The sequence below is a fragment of the Lupinus angustifolius genome, chromosome LG17, assembly GCF_001865875.1.
Source record: "Lupinus angustifolius cultivar Tanjil chromosome LG17, LupAngTanjil_v1.0, whole genome shotgun sequence".
Lineage (NCBI taxonomy): Eukaryota > Viridiplantae > Streptophyta > Magnoliopsida > Fabales > Fabaceae > Lupinus > Lupinus angustifolius.
The window spans coordinates 13,771,814-13,790,858 of record NC_032025.1 but is presented as its reverse complement, the minus strand read 5'-3'; the positions used below and the strand labels follow the sequence as shown (position 1 = coordinate 13,790,858).

Here is a 19,045-nt window from a genome sequence, read left to right as displayed (position 1 = left end):
AAAAACAAATAAATTATGTAATGATATATTCTCCTAACAAATCATTTCACCTATAAGAAACTGAGATATGTTTCTTATAAATTAATCATTAATAATATAATTGTGTCTCCTACAAATTTAGTATAAGGATATATAATTTTTCCTTAAAATAATGTAATTACCCAAAGGCTTAATCTACTATTTGGACCTTGCAAAATTTAGAACAACTTGCTTCTCCTAAATTATGTCCACTAATCAAAGATGCCTGAATATTATGTCAATAATCAACTCACCCAAGATTCTACAACAACTATGGAGATTTTGGCTTATTTTATGTTGTTACTTGGAAAAAAATTCATAATATAATTTAAAGATATATAGATGAAAAATATCTAAAAAGTATCTAGCATCCTGTAACAAAAAAATATCTGATATCTGATTTGATATTTATTAAATACCATATGACAACCACTTTAAAGTATTGGTGTTTCATACATAATCATCTAATAATTGGTAATGAGATTCAATTGCAAGGCATCACATTTTGGAAGTTGTCTAAACAAGTAATTACAAAGACTTTTCATGATATGTTTAATGATTATACATTAGTAATCAACATTAAGATTCTATTAGTGCTTATCTATCAATGCTTTTTTTTGTTGCTGTTATAAGCTATATAAGCAAATGCATTTGGTTAAACTTAATATAGTATGAAAAGTTGAAGACTTATACATAAGACACAGCAGAAAGAACACTTCAAGAATGATTAAACCAAAGACATCATCTACAACCACATGTTCCACAACTAAATAGACACAGGGCCTTTCTTATCTTGAGTGAGTTGAACCAGAACCAAGAAAATGTTGAAATTGAGACACAATTTCCATCCACGAAAAAACAGTTTGCATGATAAATGCCACGTATCACCATTACTTTAACATTGTTAACATATCGACATTAGATGCTTAATATATTGGCTATACACACAAGTTTTAATCTTATTAGATCGGATCAATCACATAGTTTGAAGGACGTTATAATATTCTATCATAAATTATATTCATCAACAAATTAATCTCTAAGTCTTTCTTAATCATCTTGTCTATAGTTTTTTGTCTCTCTCTTCATATAATAATTGAATTAACCTCCATTTAATCTAGTTTCTACTAGCCTCTATTTAATATTATTTTTTAAATTATAAGTTTAATATTAGTGTATATTTTTTATATAGTGAATACTTCATGTGTACTATTAGGTAGATAAAATGATAGTTAAAAGATGAATGGTGGAAAGTGTGCTAACTTTGTAAACTCAAAAAACATTTTTATATCTTTGAATTATTTAGTAGTTTTTTACTATATCAATGTATTATATTTCTGTATCATGTCATACTTGGGCTTGTATAATCTATGTTTCTAAGGAGCTTGTCAATTCTTCTTTAGAAAATGGACTTGAAGTTTCCACTTTAAAGCAGTGAATAATCTCTTCAACCATGTTCCTTAATCGCCTTCAGTTTAGTCCTTTAATAAGTCGATAAACAAGATAAATATCAGAAAAAATGAAGAAAATTATTTCATCTTCATCATCCTTAATCACATTATTCTCTCCTCTTCTCAACAACAATGACATGATCAAACAAGAATCAAGACAAATGAATTACCACCATTAAACACTGCAGACCGTGTGTGTTTTTGGTTAGATATGAATGGAAAAGTTGGAAACACGTAAACTAAGGGTCAAACTAGGGGGTGGCAATATGGGTCAGCCCGGCCCGGTCTGGCCCGCCTTTGACTCGGCCCTTATTGTTAAAAGGGCTCAAAATGCTAGCCTGTCCCATATTTGGCAGGGCTGGCCCGTTTTATTTTTTTTTCAAAACACACATTAAAGCTTTTAGATAAAAATAAATAATTCAAACAATTCATAAATGTCTTTTAAAACAAAAAATCAAAAACAAAAGACACAATCTCATAATAACACATTGCATTAGTATAAAACTTGTAAATTCTAAACAATAAACTACCATAGTCTTAAACTTTTAGACTCCCAGTTCACAATAGAGCTTATAACTCCAAAATTTTAAAAAGTATATAAGAATCAGAACTATTATATTATAAATCAATCATAATAAAATATATATATTACTCAATTTAATTTGAATTCGACTACATTAAAAATATAAATTGAAACTCAGTCGAATTTAATTAATTTTCCAAAAGGAATCAAAATCAGTAGTTCTATTTGAGTTTCCAATTTTCCATTTCAATTAATTAAATGTTTAAATTTGATTCAAACACCCCTAATTGTAAGTGAAACTTCACCTTTATCTCATAACAAGTACAATAATCGGATAAGAGTGAAGATAATAGATAACTACATACTGAGATATTAAATGTTCATTTTACAAAGAGAAAGAAGAATTATATGCTTAAGCATCCAAACATAAGTTAAAATTGTAAAAGTTTAATCTTAATTGCAATGAGCAACATGATATACAAATGAACTTTAATCTTAATGTTGACCCGCCGGGCCAGCCCAGTCTGGCCCTCCATGGCCCGTCTAAAAAACGGGCTTCCAAAATGGGTTGAATACGGGCTTTTGGGCTAAATCCCTCAGTCCGGCTCACTAAAAACACATATTCGAACGAACTGGCCCGTCAGGCCAAGCCCATTTTGCCATCCGTAGGTCAAACCAATCAAAATCCTCTCCGGATATGAGATAATAAAAAAGAAATCACATGTAATAACATTGATATCATCTTATATTTGTAGGGGAGAGGAGTCTCAGAATATTTCTTTGCACTTTTTCCACTTTTCAACTAGACCCCACCAATGTTGTCACCTTCACTTCCAAAACGTGAGTTCCTCTTTATAAATTAAAGCTACTTCACCAATTCTTACATATCATTCTTTTTAGAAATAACACTTCTTCCATCTTCAAAAAACAACCAAAATGGCTTTAGCACTTCGTTCTTCAATTTCTTTCATTAATAAGAAAGAACCCAACTTCCTTAAGACTTCTGATGATGCCTCTACCACAGTTACCTTTGCAAAAAACAAGCCATTATTCCCTCTCAGAGCAAAGAGTTCCTTGCAAGAAGCACATAAAAGCTTCAACTCAGAAGCAATGAGAATTGAGAAAGGTGAGATAGTGCATGTGCCATCAATTGTTCATCATAAACACAATGATGATTCAAAGAAAGTACCTGTGTTTGTGATGCTGCCACTAGACACAGTAACATTTGGAGGGCACTTGAATAAGGCAAGAGCGATGAATGTAAGTTTGATGGCACTAAAGAGTGCAGGAGTTGAAGGGGTAATGGTGGATGCTTGGTGGGGTTTGGTGGAAAAAGATGGCCCTTTGAAGTATAACTGGAATGGCTATGTTGAGCTTGTGCAGATGCTGCAAATGCATGGCTTGAAGCTTCAAGTTGTTATGTCTTTCCATCAGTGTGGAGGAAATGTTGGAGACTCCTGCAGGTATGAAATAGTGCTTGTTTTACTTGTGAAATACGTTTTGCAATTTATAGCCCCTTGTTGGATTTTGATGTTTAGAAAGAAAGAAAGAGCATAATCAGAATTTTTAACATGTTAGTAGAGCTTTAGGTGTATCATTTTTGAGTTGTTCCATGTTGTAGAAAGGCAGGCAGCAACTAGAAAGAAAATTTATGTACAATTAAGCACAACTGTGATGTGTATTTGACAAGACACTAGAAACTTATAAACTAATCAATGAGTTTATTACCCCAAAAAATAAGCTAATAACCTTTGGTTAGGAAAGATTTATAAATAAATAAAGAAGCTTATGATCCCTTATTCAATAAATTATGAGTTTACACTTATCAACTAGTGGAAGAAGGCTGTGAAATCAAACGGGTATCCTTAGTGCAACAGTAAGGTTATTGCTTGGTGACAATGATAAATTCACATGTTCAAATCCTATAAATAACATATCCGCTTAAAGGGATAAGACCACATATATCTAACCTCTTCAGACCCCATTAAGTAGGAGCCTCATGCAAGCGGCCCTTTTTAATATTGTGAAATCAACTACAAAAAAGTTAAATTTTTGTCTGTGTTGCAATTTTCAGCATTCCTCTACCACCATGGGTGATGGAAGAGATCAGTAAGAACCCTGACCTGGTTTACACAGACAGATCAGGGAGGAGGAATCCTGAGTACATCTCATTGGGCTGTGATTCAATGCCTGTTCTAAAAGGAAGGACTCCTCTCCAGGTTTATGCTGACTACATGAGGAGTTTCCGTGACAGATTCAAAGATTACATGGGCAGTGTTATTGTGGTATGTTATACACAACTTTTACTTCAAAATACTATGCATGGACACTGATATAGTATACAGTATAATCAAACTTAGGATGTTCATCTTTGTATTTCATGAGCTACAGTTTCAGATTTAGGGAACAAAGTGTGGAAGAAATTATCTTATTGAGTATGGCAGCTATACAAAATTACAAACTTATAAACATTTGGAGCCTATCTAGATGGTGGATTACCAAAATTATAGTATTAATTAAAGTAGGCCTTTCATCTTTGAATTTCAGATATTAAGACTTTAGTTAGTATGATTTACAAAGAGAAATGAAGGGAGAGGTCAAAATTGACAATGAAGTTGAACATGATGCATGACATATTGTCATTTCCTCATCTTTTTCACTACCCCCTCTTTGCATTGAATAAGATTGTAAGTTCTAAGACCTGTTATTTTGCAGGAAATACAAGTTGGGATGGGTCCTTGTGGTGAGCTGAGATATCCATCTTATCCAGAAAGCAATGGAACTTGGAAATTTCCTGGAATTGGAGAATTCCAATGTTATGACAAGGTATGACAAGGAACAGTAATTGGAAAATTTTCCTACTAGTAGGGTCCAAAAGCACAATAATGTTAGGGATAATAAGGTCATCTCACAGATGAAAAAATCTCAAAATATCTATTTACTATAATGACTTCTTTGTCATGCAGTATATGATAGCATCTTTGGCATCAGCAGCAGAGGCTGTGGGGAAGAAAGAATGGGGAAGAAGTGGTCCCCATGATTCAGGCCAGTATAATCAGTTTCCTGAGGATACTGGATTTTTCAAAAGGGAAGGAACATGGAATTCTGAATATGGAGAGTTCTTTCTAAAATGGTACTCCAATAAATTGCTAGTACATGGTGAGAGCCTCCTAGCATCTTCCAAAGGGATATTCCACACATCTGGGGTGAAGCTATCTGGGAAAGTTGCTGGAATCCATTGGCATTACAGAGCAAGGTCACACGCAGCCGAACTAACCGCCGGCTACTATAATACACTACATAATGATGGTTATCTACAGATAGCCAAAATGCTGGCAAGACATGGAGTTGTCCTCAATTTTACCTGCATGGAAATGAAAGACAGAGAGCAGCCTGATCATGCTGATTGCTCACCGGAAGGGTTGGTTCACCAAGTAAAGATGGCAACCAGGATAGCTGGAGCAGAACTTGCAGGGGAAAATGCTTTGGAAAGATATGATGCAGATGCATATGCTCAAGTTTTGTTGACAAGTCAGTCAGACTCTGGCAATGGATTGGCTGCCTTCACGTTTCTAAGACTGAATAAGAAGTTGTTTGATGGTGATAATTGGCGGCAACTAGTGGAGTTTGTAAGAAGCATGTCTGAAGGTGGTCGGAGACAGAGACTGTCAGACTCTGATTCCCAGGGGAGCGATCTTTATGTTGGGCATATCAAGGAAATTCAGAAGACAGAGCAAGAGCAAGACATCATTCTTGTGTAAACATATATGCAAGCATGTTTTGGCGGTTATGGTATGAAGTCAAGAGCATCACAAGACTTCTTTTATTTAGAAAAGGGGGGAAATTGATGTGTATAGACAAGAACAGTGGCATATGCCATGCCATAACCTGAGACAATGAACAACATAATATTTTATGTTAATGTATACAACTCCTACTATCAAAGGAGAAAATCTTTATCTGCTGATGTCAAAAACCCAATACATACTATCCAGTATGCACTACTTCTATGTTGATTAGTGAATACCTAGAAATTCATTACACAAACACACTACTGTCATTTGTTACTCTACCATCAAATTCGACATAAATAAATACATGTCAAATTGTTCCCAGAAAAACCTGTCCATATTTTAAGATTATTCTTGTGGTTAAGTAGTCAATCTCTGTTGGTTGGATCCTGTGCGGTCCTGGGATCCTGTGTGATACTTGGATCCCATTCCAGCTTGGCACGACAGTGAGATGGGGTTTGCTATTCAATCTCATATCTGAATCTCGACTATCCCAGCTCCAAATCCCAATATCCCATCCCAGTTTTTCATTGGGATCTCACTGGGAAATGGACGACGGGTTAACCATTTTGCCCTCATTTTTAAAACTGTATCCCTTTTCTGGAGCTTTTGGTCATTTAGCCAAACCCCTAAACCTGATTCAAGCATAAGGACCTGGATGAGCAGCTCTCAACCCATTTGAACAACTGGACCTTGGGTGAGCAGCTCTCAACCCTTAAACCCTTCTCTTTCCAACAACTTGCTCATCTTCCGCTTCTTTTTTGCTAGTTCTGCAACTTCTTCCACTTCAACCTGTAACTTCTTCCTCTTCTTCAACCCTAGCAACTTTGTCAGCCATCAGCCATGGCATCATCTCATCCACCACCATTTGAGCCACCAACCTTAAAAGGGGTGGTTTGGTGCGCAAGGTTCCCACCTTGTGGGGTATGGGGAGGATAGATGTACTCAGCCTTACTCCCACAACGGAGAGGATGAGCCATCAACATTACTCACTATATTATCTTGAATGCTTAGAATTGACTAGTAAAGTAGTAATCTAAGTATAGTAGCTAGTACTTGATAGTTACTTTTAAGCATTATAGAGGCTTAATTCCTTGAACTTAATTGACTTACATTGGTATTTTGAGCTACTTAGTACTTACTTTTTTAGATTCGAGTTATGTCATTGAATTTGAGCTTGTCTTTAATTGTGTAAAAAAATTAGCATTTATATGTGTATAGATATTTGCATACCAAAACATCCCTACCCCTGCATAATAATTCATAACAATATAATGCTACAAAAAAAGGTAGTATCATGTGAAAAACATCAGGCATAATAATTGCATTGACTAATGATCTGAAAGAATTTATTGCCTAAATAATTAATCAGAAGTTTAAATTGCAAATTTGGAATATATAATTTTTAAACAGCTTTCCTCCTTCAGATATTATTCATGAAAGGAAACAGAAGCAATAAAAGGCACTTGAAACAAAAGGCAAATATAACTGTCATATTACTATTATCACTAAGCCAAGAGGTTTTAGATGCAAGCTAAAACATTTACTTCCCCGCCCCAAGCTGGACAATAATTAACACTAACTAGATACAAAAAGGTTCAATTCCGAGTGACACTTGTTGGGAGGACAGTCACATCCAAAATGGTTAGTTCCTTATCGACAGGGTGAGAGATATCCTTGGTTACTCTAAAAAAATATACAAAATTGGTCAGCAAAACAAAGGGGGAATTGAGTTCGGAACAAATATATTATAGACTAGTGTAGAATAAGATTGTACTCAGTAATTAACAAGTCATCTTACATTAAAAATTCAAACTTCAACTCCAGACTCGGGAATTAGATAACAGATTCATATAAATATATTGAGAATGAAGAAAATCATGGTATGTTTCAACTTGAAGAATGGGAATTGGAGGTAGGGGTGGGGTTATCACGACGTAGATCTTCGATCAATTGAGAAAGTTCTTTACGAGAGGATTCCCTTCCAAACATGAATCCATACCTAAATCATAAAAATTGAAAAATAAGAAACCCTAATTGAATAGAAAAAAGAAAAAGAAGACTAATAATATTTGTTGTTGTTGTTGTTATATATACAATACCAGAAAGAAACGGCAGAGAAAACGGTAGCAGTGGCAATGGTCTGAACTAGAGTGAGTTTCTTCTCCATTCACTCCAATGTCTCAAAATCAGTGCCATTGTTTACCACTTCATTTCATATATTAGGAGGCCCATTTATTTTTTTATGCTAAGAGGCCCATTTGAAAAAGATTCTAGTACAATAAATTTTGGGATCAAAAGTAATGTCAAACTTCAAAAAAAATTGATGCGGGGTTGTTGTGAGTGGAAGATAAAATTTAAGTGGGAGAAAAGAATATTTTATGATGTCGTAGGAGAAAGTTGTTGAAAATTTGATGCTCAAATAAAAAAATTACCTTAAGGCAGGGAAAGTACATAATGGTATTATCGGTAAAAAAAATAATGAATATTTAATTTTGAATTAATATTGATAATTTGGATGAAGCCCACAAGTTAACTAGTATAACTTGTCTATTTGGACAGATTGGGCATGTAAGCTAAGTCCATTACCCTTGTGTATATGTTGAATGTCTATAGACACTATGAGTTAGTTTGGGAGTTGGATTTTGGAGCAAAGGGATATTCCACACATCTGGGGTGAAGCTATCTGGGAAAGTTGCTGGAATCCATTGGCATTACAGAGCAAGGTCACACGCAGCCGAACTAACCGCCGGCTACTATAATACACTACATAATGATGGTTATCTACAGATAGCCAAAATGCTGGCAAGACATGGAGTTGTCCTCAATTTTACCTGCATGGAAATGAAAGACAGAGAGCAGCCTGATCATGCTGATTGCTCACCGGAAGGGTTGGTTCACCAAGTAAAGATGGCAACCAGGATAGCTGGAGCAGAACTTGCAGGGGAAAATGCTTTGGAAAGATATGATGCAGATGCATATGCTCAAGTTTTGTTGACAAGTCAGTCAGACTCTGGCAATGGATTGGCTGCCTTCACGTTTCTAAGACTGAATAAGAAGTTGTTTGATGGTGATAATTGGCGGCAACTAGTGGAGTTTGTAAGAAGCATGTCTGAAGGTGGTCGGAGACAGAGACTGTCAGACTCTGATTCCCAGGGGAGCGATCTTTATGTTGGGCATATCAAGGAAATTCAGAAGACAGAGCAAGAGCAAGACATCATTCTTGTGTAAACATATATGCAAGCATGTTTTGGCGGTTATGGTATGAAGTCAAGAGCATCACAAGACTTCTTTTATTTAGAAAAGGGGGGAAATTGATGTGTATAGACAAGAACAGTGGCATATGCCATGCCATAACCTGAGACAATGAACAACATAATATTTTATGTTAATGTATACAACTCCTACTATCAAAGGAGAAAATCTTTATCTGCTGATGTCAAAAACCCAATACATACTATCCAGTATGCACTACTTCTATGTTGATTAGTGAATACCTAGAAATTCATTACACAAACACACTACTGTCATTTGTTACTCTACCATCAAATTCGACATAAATAAATACATGTCAAATTGTTCCCAGAAAAACCTGTCCATATTTTAAGATTATTCTTGTGGTTAAGTAGTCAATCTCTGTTGGTTGGATCCTGTGCGGTCCTGGGATCCTGTGTGATACTTGGATCCCATTCCAGCTTGGCACGACAGTGAGATGGGGTTTGCTATTCAATCTCATATCTGAATCTCGACTATCCCAGCTCCAAATCCCAATATCCCATCCCAGTTTTTCATTGGGATCTCACTGGGAAATGGACGACGGGTTAACCATTTTGCCCTCATTTTTAAAACTGTATCCCTTTTCTGGAGCTTTTGGTCATTTAGCCAAACCCCTAAACCTGATTCAAGCATAAGGACCTGGATGAGCAGCTCTCAACCCATTTGAACAACTGGACCTTGGGTGAGCAGCTCTCAACCCTTAAACCCTTCTCTTTCCAACAACTTGCTCATCTTCCGCTTCTTTTTTGCTAGTTCTGCAACTTCTTCCACTTCAACCTGTAACTTCTTCCTCTTCTTCAACCCTAGCAACTTTGTCAGCCATCAGCCATGGCATCATCTCATCCACCACCATTTGAGCCACCAACCTTAAAAGGGGTGGTTTGGTGCGCAAGGTTCCCACCTTGTGGGGTATGGGGAGGATAGATGTACTCAGCCTTACTCCCACAACGGAGAGGATGAGCCATCAACATTACTCACTATATTATCTTGAATGCTTAGAATTGACTAGTAAAGTAGTAATCTAAGTATAGTAGCTAGTACTTGATAGTTACTTTTAAGCATTATAGAGGCTTAATTCCTTGAACTTAATTGACTTACATTGGTATTTTGAGCTACTTAGTACTTACTTTTTTAGATTCGAGTTATGTCATTGAATTTGAGCTTGTCTTTAATTGTGTAAAAAAATTAGCATTTATATGTGTATAGATATTTGCATACCAAAACATCCCTACCCCTGCATAATAATTCATAACAATATAATGCTACAAAAAAAGGTAGTATCATGTGAAAAACATCAGGCATAATAATTGCATTGACTAATGATCTGAAAGAATTTATTGCCTAAATAATTAATCAGAAGTTTAAATTGCAAATTTGGAATATATAATTTTTAAACAGCTTTCCTCCTTCAGATATTATTCATGAAAGGAAACAGAAGCAATAAAAGGCACTTGAAACAAAAGGCAAATATAACTGTCATATTACTATTATCACTAAGCCAAGAGGTTTTAGATGCAAGCTAAAACATTTACTTCCCCGCCCCAAGCTGGACAATAATTAACACTAACTAGATACAAAAAGGTTCAATTCCGAGTGACACTTGTTGGGAGGACAGTCACATCCAAAATGGTTAGTTCCTTATCGACAGGGTGAGAGATATCCTTGGTTACTCTAAAAAAATATACAAAATTGGTCAGCAAAACAAAGGGGGAATTGAGTTCGGAACAAATATATTATAGACTAGTGTAGAATAAGATTGTACTCAGTAATTAACAAGTCATCTTACATTAAAAATTCAAACTTCAACTCCAGACTCGGGAATTAGATAACAGATTCATATAAATATATTGAGAATGAAGAAAATCATGGTATGTTTCAACTTGAAGAATGGGAATTGGAGGTAGGGGTGGGGTTATCACGACGTAGATCTTCGATCAATTGAGAAAGTTCTTTACGAGAGGATTCCCTTCCAAACATGAATCCATACCTAAATCATAAAAATTGAAAAATAAGAAACCCTAATTGAATAGAAAAAAGAAAAAGAAGACTAATAATATTTGTTGTTGTTGTTGTTATATATACAATACCAGAAAGAAACGGCAGAGAAAACGGTAGCAGTGGCAATGGTCTGAACTAGAGTGAGTTTCTTCTCCATTCACTCCAATGTCTCAAAATCAGTGCCATTGTTTACCACTTCATTTCATATATTAGGAGGCCCATTTATTTTTTTATGCTAAGAGGCCCATTTGAAAAAGATTCTAGTACAATAAATTTTGGGATCAAAAGTAATGTCAAACTTCAAAAAAAATTGATGCGGGGTTGTTGTGAGTGGAAGATAAAATTTAAGTGGGAGAAAAGAATATTTTATGATGTCGTAGGAGAAAGTTGTTGAAAATTTGATGCTCAAATAAAAAAATTACCTTAAGGCAGGGAAAGTACATAATGGTATTATCGGTAAAAAAAATAATGAATATTTAATTTTGAATTAATATTGATAATTTGGATGAAGCCCACAAGTTAACTAGTATAACTTGTCTATTTGGACAGATTGGGCATGTAAGCTAAGTCCATTACCCTTGTGTATATGTTGAATGTCTATAGACACTATGAGTTAGTTTGGGAGTTGGATTTTGGAGGGGAAGGCTTGGGAACCATGAAATACACTTGTTTCATAGCTCCAAAGTCTTCCTTTTCCCTCCCTTCCCCTCCAAAATCCAACTCCCAAACTAACCCATAATAAGAATTACATGGTTAGATAGAAAATATATATAATCTCTAGTTATATGTAATATTTGCATAATGAAATAACTATTACACCAAGTTGAGTTGCATAGAGTAAAATATTCTCCACAGACAATTATATGTCTCATCTCAAAATGTAAGTATTAATTTCACAGGCAAAACCACTTACAAGTTAATTTTTTAGTAGAACTTCTCAGGAGTTGGATAATTTGAGTGAAAATTTGTTTAAGCTACACAAAGTAAAAATAATAAGACAATATGTAACAATCTATACAATAGAACATATGGCAGTAGATTATAATATCACTTGAATAAATGCTACAAGTCAAAAGGTGATTGTCATATTTAAGCAGCACAGATGAAACAATGTTGGTCCAACTGCTAGCCCTACAGTATTAATGTTACTGTCATGTTAATTTATGGTATGGATAACTATAATACTGACATGAGCAATGACGTAAGCATTATGTTAATCTAGACTTCCCCAATTGAATAAATTTCAACACGAAATTGCTTAACACCTCATATCAACCAACAAGACAATTAAAAGTTGATCACGGACACATATTTCTTTGGTTTCATTCACGTCAAAGTCAGTATGCATTCAATACTAGTATTCAATTCAATCAATATACTTTTTTTCTTACAAAATTTAGTGCCCAACAAATCATTCTAAGCCATCTAAGATACAGGCCTAGCACATGAGGCTTCCGGTCATTGAGATAGTTATATGCAGTCTTACTTTCTCAATGAAGAAACTCTTTCCAGGATTTTAACTCGTAACTTCATTATTACTAAACAACAACTTTATCATAGTAATTAAATAACAACTTTGTCATGGTCATTAAACAACAACCTTATCCCAAAAATGTATATTATAATTGATGAAGACATGACATCGAATACAGATAAGTTTGATTTACTAACACAAATTTGTGTCCCTTTTTCAAAAAAATTAAATTAAGCTGAGAGAACAAAAGTCATATTTTTTTATCTCCCACACCTAAGACAAGTTTATCAGGTATACTTAGTTTTGTCAATGTTATCTTTTATGTTATAAGTTTCTAATAATACTTTAGAGTTTGAGTTAGTGTTACACAACTATGAAAATCCTCAGCAGCCGCAAAAACAGTTATCCTTCTTGTTAGGTGGTGGTAATATCCAAAAGGAATAGACTCTTCAAAGGAAATTGAAGAATACACAATGTTGACAATAATATTCTCCATCTTTAAAATATTTTAACTTCAATCTCCAATATATATGACAAAGTGAGCAAGATTGTAATGAATCAATTCCAAGTTGCATTCACAAATAATGATATAAAAAATCACAATATACACCCATCTCATCATCATTGTGCTCTAATATTCATGAATTTTAAAAAAAAAATTAATATAATGAAAGTGCACTAAGTTTAAACTCTAAATAAAAAACCAATGGTTGATAAAGTGCATAGAAAGTTCATACTGCTGAATTTTAGAAAGGGGAATTCCCAAAACTGAATTCCAAGTTTGACAGAAACTTATTAAGGTGTACATAGATGATGATCTATGCAGCTTATGAACAACTGATAAGTTTCCTAGTCCTTGGTCTTCAAAAAAAACTCACTTTGTTCTTTAGTTACTGCTTATATTTACTTTTTTGAACCGCTTTAGACCGTGAAGATTCGGCAGGATTCTGAGAACTGCTTGATGCATCTGAATATTGCAATGCTTCCTTCAAAGTTTCAACTATTTGACTCATGGATGGTCTATCTTCAGGAATCTTCTTTAAGCAGTTATCGGCCAACTTGGCTATTTTGCGAGCTGCACCGGGAGAATATTGGTTCCTGAGACGCGGGTCCATTATCATGCTGAATCTACTGGTGTCAGCAGGATACTGTTTAACCCAGTCTAGAAGCTTTTGTTCTGCTGCTGGTCGGTTTCTTTCCAATGACCGCCTTCCTGTGAGGATCTCGTAGAGTACAACACCAAAACTATACATGTCACTCTGAACCTTGAGATGGCCTGTTTCAATATACTCTGGTGCAGCATATCCATGTGTCCCAACTACCTGATAACAAAAGACAAATTCAATTTATTGGTGTTAGCATAAACTCGTGAACTAGATCACAAAAAATGGCTTTAGGAATGGTGCATAGAGAATTTACAATTAGGCACTTATGAAACTAACATAAATTAGCAAATGAGAATACATATCCACCGTAAACTTACTGCCGTAGATACATGAGTCTGGTCACCTTGTGGGCCTTCCCTAGCAAGACCAAAATCTGACAGCTTTGGGTGGAAATCCGTGTCCAGCAGAATATTTGATGATTTAAAATCTCGGTAGATCACCTTCCAAGCATAAGAAATAAAAGGTTATCAGCCAAAATATGTACAATTTGCAATAAGAATTCTCATCTTACCCAAGAAAAGTTTGCATAATCTAGTATGTAAGTTTCATTAGTTCTAGCATGACAGAGACAAAATGCAGTACAAAGCTAAATCGAGTTTATGTACATTCATTATCATTGTCAAGAATCATCCAACTAAAGGAGAATGATGCTAAGCAAAGCATATGAATATTTTATGAAGTTTGCATTGGAAAATGTTTAATAAAAAAATGATATGCACCGAAGCAGAATGATATGGCTAGTGGCGACAAATTTCAACGCTGACAGTATGACCATATGAGATACCGGAATTTCCAATCCCTCGTGTAGATAAGCTAATCCTTGAGCAGTACCAAGCATGATCTCCAATCTTGTTTTCCAAGGCAACGGGGGGAAAGCTTTATTGAAAAGGTGATCTTCCATGCTCCTGTTCGGCATGAACTCATACACCAACAGCCTTTGGATTCCTCTTTCTCCATCAACGGAGCAGTATCCCAAAAGCTTAACCAAATTTGGGTGATTAACAATGCTGAGAAATTGCACTTCTGCAAGCCACTCTTTATGACCCTTTACAAGAAAAGAAAACAATCATAAGAATGCAGGTTTATTTGTAAAGTACAATGCAAGTATTTTGATAATTAAGTGAAAAAAGTGATAAAAATGCCACAGATTGTATATGATTTCAGGATCATTCAAGTCATGTGAAGACAGAATTAAATTCGTGATGATCTTTAGGCATGTAACACAAACAAATTTCACAAGTACACAAGTTCCACCAATGGTTTTTTCATTGAGCAAACCCTTCCAAGTAATACTAAAATGATGTTGTGCTTCAATGACACCCAGACACAACAATGTAAATGTAAATTACGGCACTTTTGTACTTATTAAACAAAACTACTAAGAATTGTTATCCATTAACATGTTAAGCAACTCCTTCATTGAGTTTCTAAAAAAAGTTATTTTAACTTCTCATAGTATATGTTCTTTTAGAAATATGCAACTAGAAGACTTAACAAAAGAAGACATCATCCACATCATTAGAAAAAAAGAAAGCATAGCCTAATTGCAATTGAAAATACTCTGTCCATTTCAAAATATCATATAGTTCCTAAGTGCTATGGATCCCAAAGCATCACATATTTCCTTCATCGGATAACAACAATGGATGACCAACAAATACTGAAACTCTCAGCCTAGATCAATTAACTCAAATGCAGCATGTGTACACTATAACATGTTCAAAAGGGTCAACAGTAGAACCTTCAATTACAAAAAAAGAGAGAGCAAGTAATCATTATGTACAAAACAATTACATAAAGTACTACTGAAGCATGTTATGGGGTGTTTGAAAGAACATATATAGTTTGTTTGGGCTCATGGGAGTAACTTATTCCAATAAGCTTAAAAGACAGACCATAAGCTCATTTCAGTATTTCACCTTATTTCAACACATTGAAACACAATTCTCACATTTTGATAGAGAACCACAAATTTGTTCTCTCATACCGGTTTGTGGTTCTTTTGCAAACTGGTTTCCTTTAAGGAATGAACCAGATTTTTTACCTACAATTTAAGTAAAAGAAAATAATAATAATTGGTAAAGTACACTCACTTATGAATGAGTTACAACAAACAAATTTTTTTTTTATCTTTTGGTATTTCTCCTTTCACGGAACACAAGCTGATTCAAACCTATAAGAAACAATATACCGATATTTGACAGGGTAGCCTACCACGTACTACCTACCCTCACTAAAAAGAGAACCACATATCCTGTGAGTATGTTTCAACAAGCCTTTAGAGAAGTTTATGAAAATAAGCTGATTTTGACTTACTTAAAAATACTGAATAAGCCTTAAATTAAAAAGTTGCTTATACCTGAAAGCCACGGGTGTTAAGCCTTTTGATAGCAACTACAATTGGATCACCTTCTCCATCTTGAGGCTTAATGGATCCTTTATATACACTTCCAAAACCCCCTTCTCCAATCTTCAGCATCCTATTGAAACCATTTGTAGCATCTCTTAGCTCTTTCAAAGTAAAAACTCTAAAGTTGTGCTCTTTCTCCTTATACAACTCTTTTACACTCTTTGGTGATGATGATATTGAACCTGTTGAGTTTGTAGCACGGTTCAAACCCGGGTTTTTCTTCTTGTTGCTTTGGTTTTGCAACTCTGGGGCTGATTTGGATTTGTCTTTGAAGAAGAAACACTTCATTTTCCAATCATCAAATTACCAAATTTACCAATGAACAAAAAGGTTGAAACTTGAGTCCAAAAAATGAAGCTTTTGGAGAATTAATAAAGACCCAGATGAGAAAATTTTGAGGTTTTAGTAAATCATGTGCAGGAAGATGAAGATGATATATAAAAGGGTTGAAGGTAAAAAATGAAGAAAAAAGTTGTGGAAGTAACCTTTTTTGCGTGAAGTTAAAGGAATTGAATGATAAGAGAGATGGAAATAGAAGTTAACATTAAAAAAAACAGGTGTGAAAAGAACAGAAGTGAGACTAAAATTTCAACACCAGGGAAGACCAAAAAGACCTTTCAAACGTTGAATTTATCATAGAGGATCTTCTTTTATAATGAATGTTATGAACCAAATCCTTATATCAAAAAAATTTCTATGTTTCTGTACCAATTTTATAGGATATTTTCTAGTAAAAAAAACAATACTTATTTAATTTTCATTAATTGTCATAGTAAGATATTAGATATTTGATAAAATATTATTGAGTTGGTATAGAAAACTTTTGATAAGATAATTTGGATTTTATATCATATAGTTAAGAAATTAATCTCTATATGTTTTGGAGGGTATGATGTTACTCTTTTCATAATTGAAATATAATATGTGAATGGAAATCTCTACTCCCTTAGGTACTTTTGATTTATATAAAATTCAATAAAACAATGAATTAGACTCCTCTCCATTATTGAAGATGATAATTATGTAAAAAACAAACAAACTAATAACTTATTTGATTCAAATATAACATTTTTATCTTTAAAATTATATTAAAAACAAAATTGTTCTCTAATAATAAAGCATAACCCCATTAGATTTGATAAGTTGAGGAGGCTCCATTATTACTTATGAGAATTAGAACTTAAAATATAATGGGTGACAAAGAGTAATATGGCAAAATCTCTATTTCAGATTTTCAGTACTGATGCACCTATTATAATAGTGTACATCATTCCACTTTCAATTTCTTTATTTAGTAGACTAGTAAGTCTCAACAAAATATAGTTAATTTGTAAGTTGTTGAATTATCTATGAACTTTTAAGTTGATCTCTAAATTATAAATTGATTGGGTTTCTTAATTTATTAATTATCTATAGTTGAATTCTTCAACTTATTAATTATTCGTAGGAGAATGTAACGTGTACCTCAATGTGTAAATTTTGTATTGAAAATTAAAAGTTAAAAATGTGTGATTTTTAATAGATTATTTATATTTTTGAATTCCTTGACGAGTAACATTAGAATATTCCTTAACAAGACACTTGTTTATAATTGTGTATTGTTTTCATTAATAATTTGACTCTTTTTATTGTTTAATAATGTGAAGCTCAGCCCATCACTCTAACATTATGCCAGCAAAGGCATCAATTATCTCTGTTGGAAGTTTTAAAAGTTATCATCTCATTTCTCATAAACTAAATTATCAATGATTTAACCAAGAAATATCGGTTTAAGTGGTACATGTTTGATTTCTCTTAAGCAATATCTTGGATTCAAGTTTTATAGATGAAAAAATACTCGTTGAAAGAGTTAGCCTCACATATTTATGAATGTTCTCGGCTCGGACATAATTGACTCCCGTATAAAGATAACAGTAGAAAACCAAAAAAAATTGTGACATTATTACAATTTATTCTAGTTTATGAACCTACTTGATAGTATTGAAATACAAGTAATTTGGTTAGATTAAAAAACTAAAGCGTTATTCTATAGGAATATAATATTAGGCATGGGCACACGGCACACCTCAAGAAGGAGGGTGATCCAACATAAAACATTTGGCTTGGAAGTCGGAAATTTTAGTTTTAGAGTAAATTACTCTCATACACTTTAAAACAACGGTCTACCTGTGCACTTGCACGGGTCGCTTCTTTGTTTATGCATAATGCAAATATAATATACATATATTTTATAATATCAATAAATCATGTATTGAAACATTATATTTCTCATTCATATAGGTGTAATATTAGCATTGATTTTTGAGTGTATAGGTAGAATATTAACAATTATAAATGCGTTTGTATAAGCATTTATTTGTTGAAAGTGTGATTATAGAAAATATTTGATTCTTAAATAACTCAATAAATAAAATTCAAATTGTATTGGATAATATCTCACCTCTATATTCTCTATATAAAATTATAAATATAAGGAGTTATTTTTGCATCATACTTTTTGTGATTACGTTTATAAGTATCATATAAAGTCATAAATATTTTTAAGCATATCTCTTAAATGCTTATGTTTTATTTTAGATTAATGTTCATTGTGTATAAATATCTGAATATATTTTTAGCATTCAAATATTGTATAATTAAATGTTATTTATTTGATTATGTTTTAGCTAATAATCATTGTATGAAAATAACTCATAAATTAAAAACACACTAAGTTAGGATATGACATATATTTTTTTCTGATAAATTTTTAATCAAAATAATAAAAAGAGTCTAATAATTGATTTGTTATATTACTAATTAAAATACATATATTTTTCATGAATATTCATTGTTATCTTTTAATTAAATAATATAATGATGGTTATTAAATACATGTGACCCGTACATTCGCATGGCTAAAAACACATATGTTACCCGTACATTCGCATTACTAAGA

General features: G+C 33.5%; 2 protein-coding genes and 2 long non-coding RNA genes across 6 annotated transcripts; 1 reads left to right on the top strand and 3 right to left on the bottom strand.

Annotated features, from left to right (window-relative positions):
* Positions 2,791 to 9,307, top strand: LOC109331651 (beta-amylase 3, chloroplastic). 2 transcript variants are annotated; one of them, XM_019566293.1, is made up of 5 exons: positions 2,791 to 3,455; positions 4,067 to 4,277; positions 4,708 to 4,818; positions 4,959 to 5,191; positions 8,453 to 9,307. In XM_019566293.1, exons 1-5 carry the CDS (start codon positions 2,929 to 2,931, stop codon positions 9,012 to 9,014), a joined length of 1,644 nt encoding a protein of 547 aa, XP_019421838.1. In that variant the 5' UTR covers positions 2,791 to 2,928; the 3' UTR covers positions 9,015 to 9,307. The 2 variants fall into 2 exon arrangements, with proteins under 2 accessions (XP_019421838.1, XP_019421839.1); XM_019566294.1 differs by having other exon boundaries at positions 4,959 to 5,198; positions 8,460 to 9,307.
* LOC109331652 lies at positions 6,045 to 8,019 on the bottom strand. The gene is made up of 3 exons (XR_002105822.1): positions 7,886 to 8,019; positions 6,115 to 7,785; positions 6,045 to 6,059 (listed from the first exon to the last, which is right to left on the bottom strand). It is a non-coding gene; the product is annotated as an uncharacterized LOC109331652 (long non-coding RNA).
* LOC109331653 lies at positions 9,306 to 11,280 on the bottom strand. Its single transcript, XR_002105823.1, has 3 exons — positions 11,147 to 11,280; positions 9,376 to 11,046; positions 9,306 to 9,320 (listed from the first exon to the last, which is right to left on the bottom strand). It is a non-coding gene; the product is annotated as an uncharacterized LOC109331653 (long non-coding RNA).
* Positions 13,086 to 16,636, bottom strand: LOC109331923 (probable serine/threonine-protein kinase PBL19). 2 transcript variants are annotated; one of them, XR_002105859.1, is made up of 5 exons: positions 16,057 to 16,636; positions 14,482 to 14,742; positions 14,015 to 14,137; positions 13,358 to 13,853; positions 13,086 to 13,323 (listed from the first exon to the last, which is right to left on the bottom strand). XR_002105859.1 is itself a non-coding variant. In XM_019566722.1 (4 exons), the coding sequence occupies exons 1-4, from the start codon at positions 16,393 to 16,395 to the stop codon at positions 13,422 to 13,424; spliced, it is 1,155 nt and encodes a 384-aa protein (XP_019422267.1). In that variant the 5' UTR covers positions 16,396 to 16,636; the 3' UTR covers positions 13,086 to 13,421. The 2 variants fall into 2 exon arrangements, 1 of the variants encoding a protein (XP_019422267.1); XM_019566722.1 differs by having other exon boundaries at positions 13,086 to 13,853.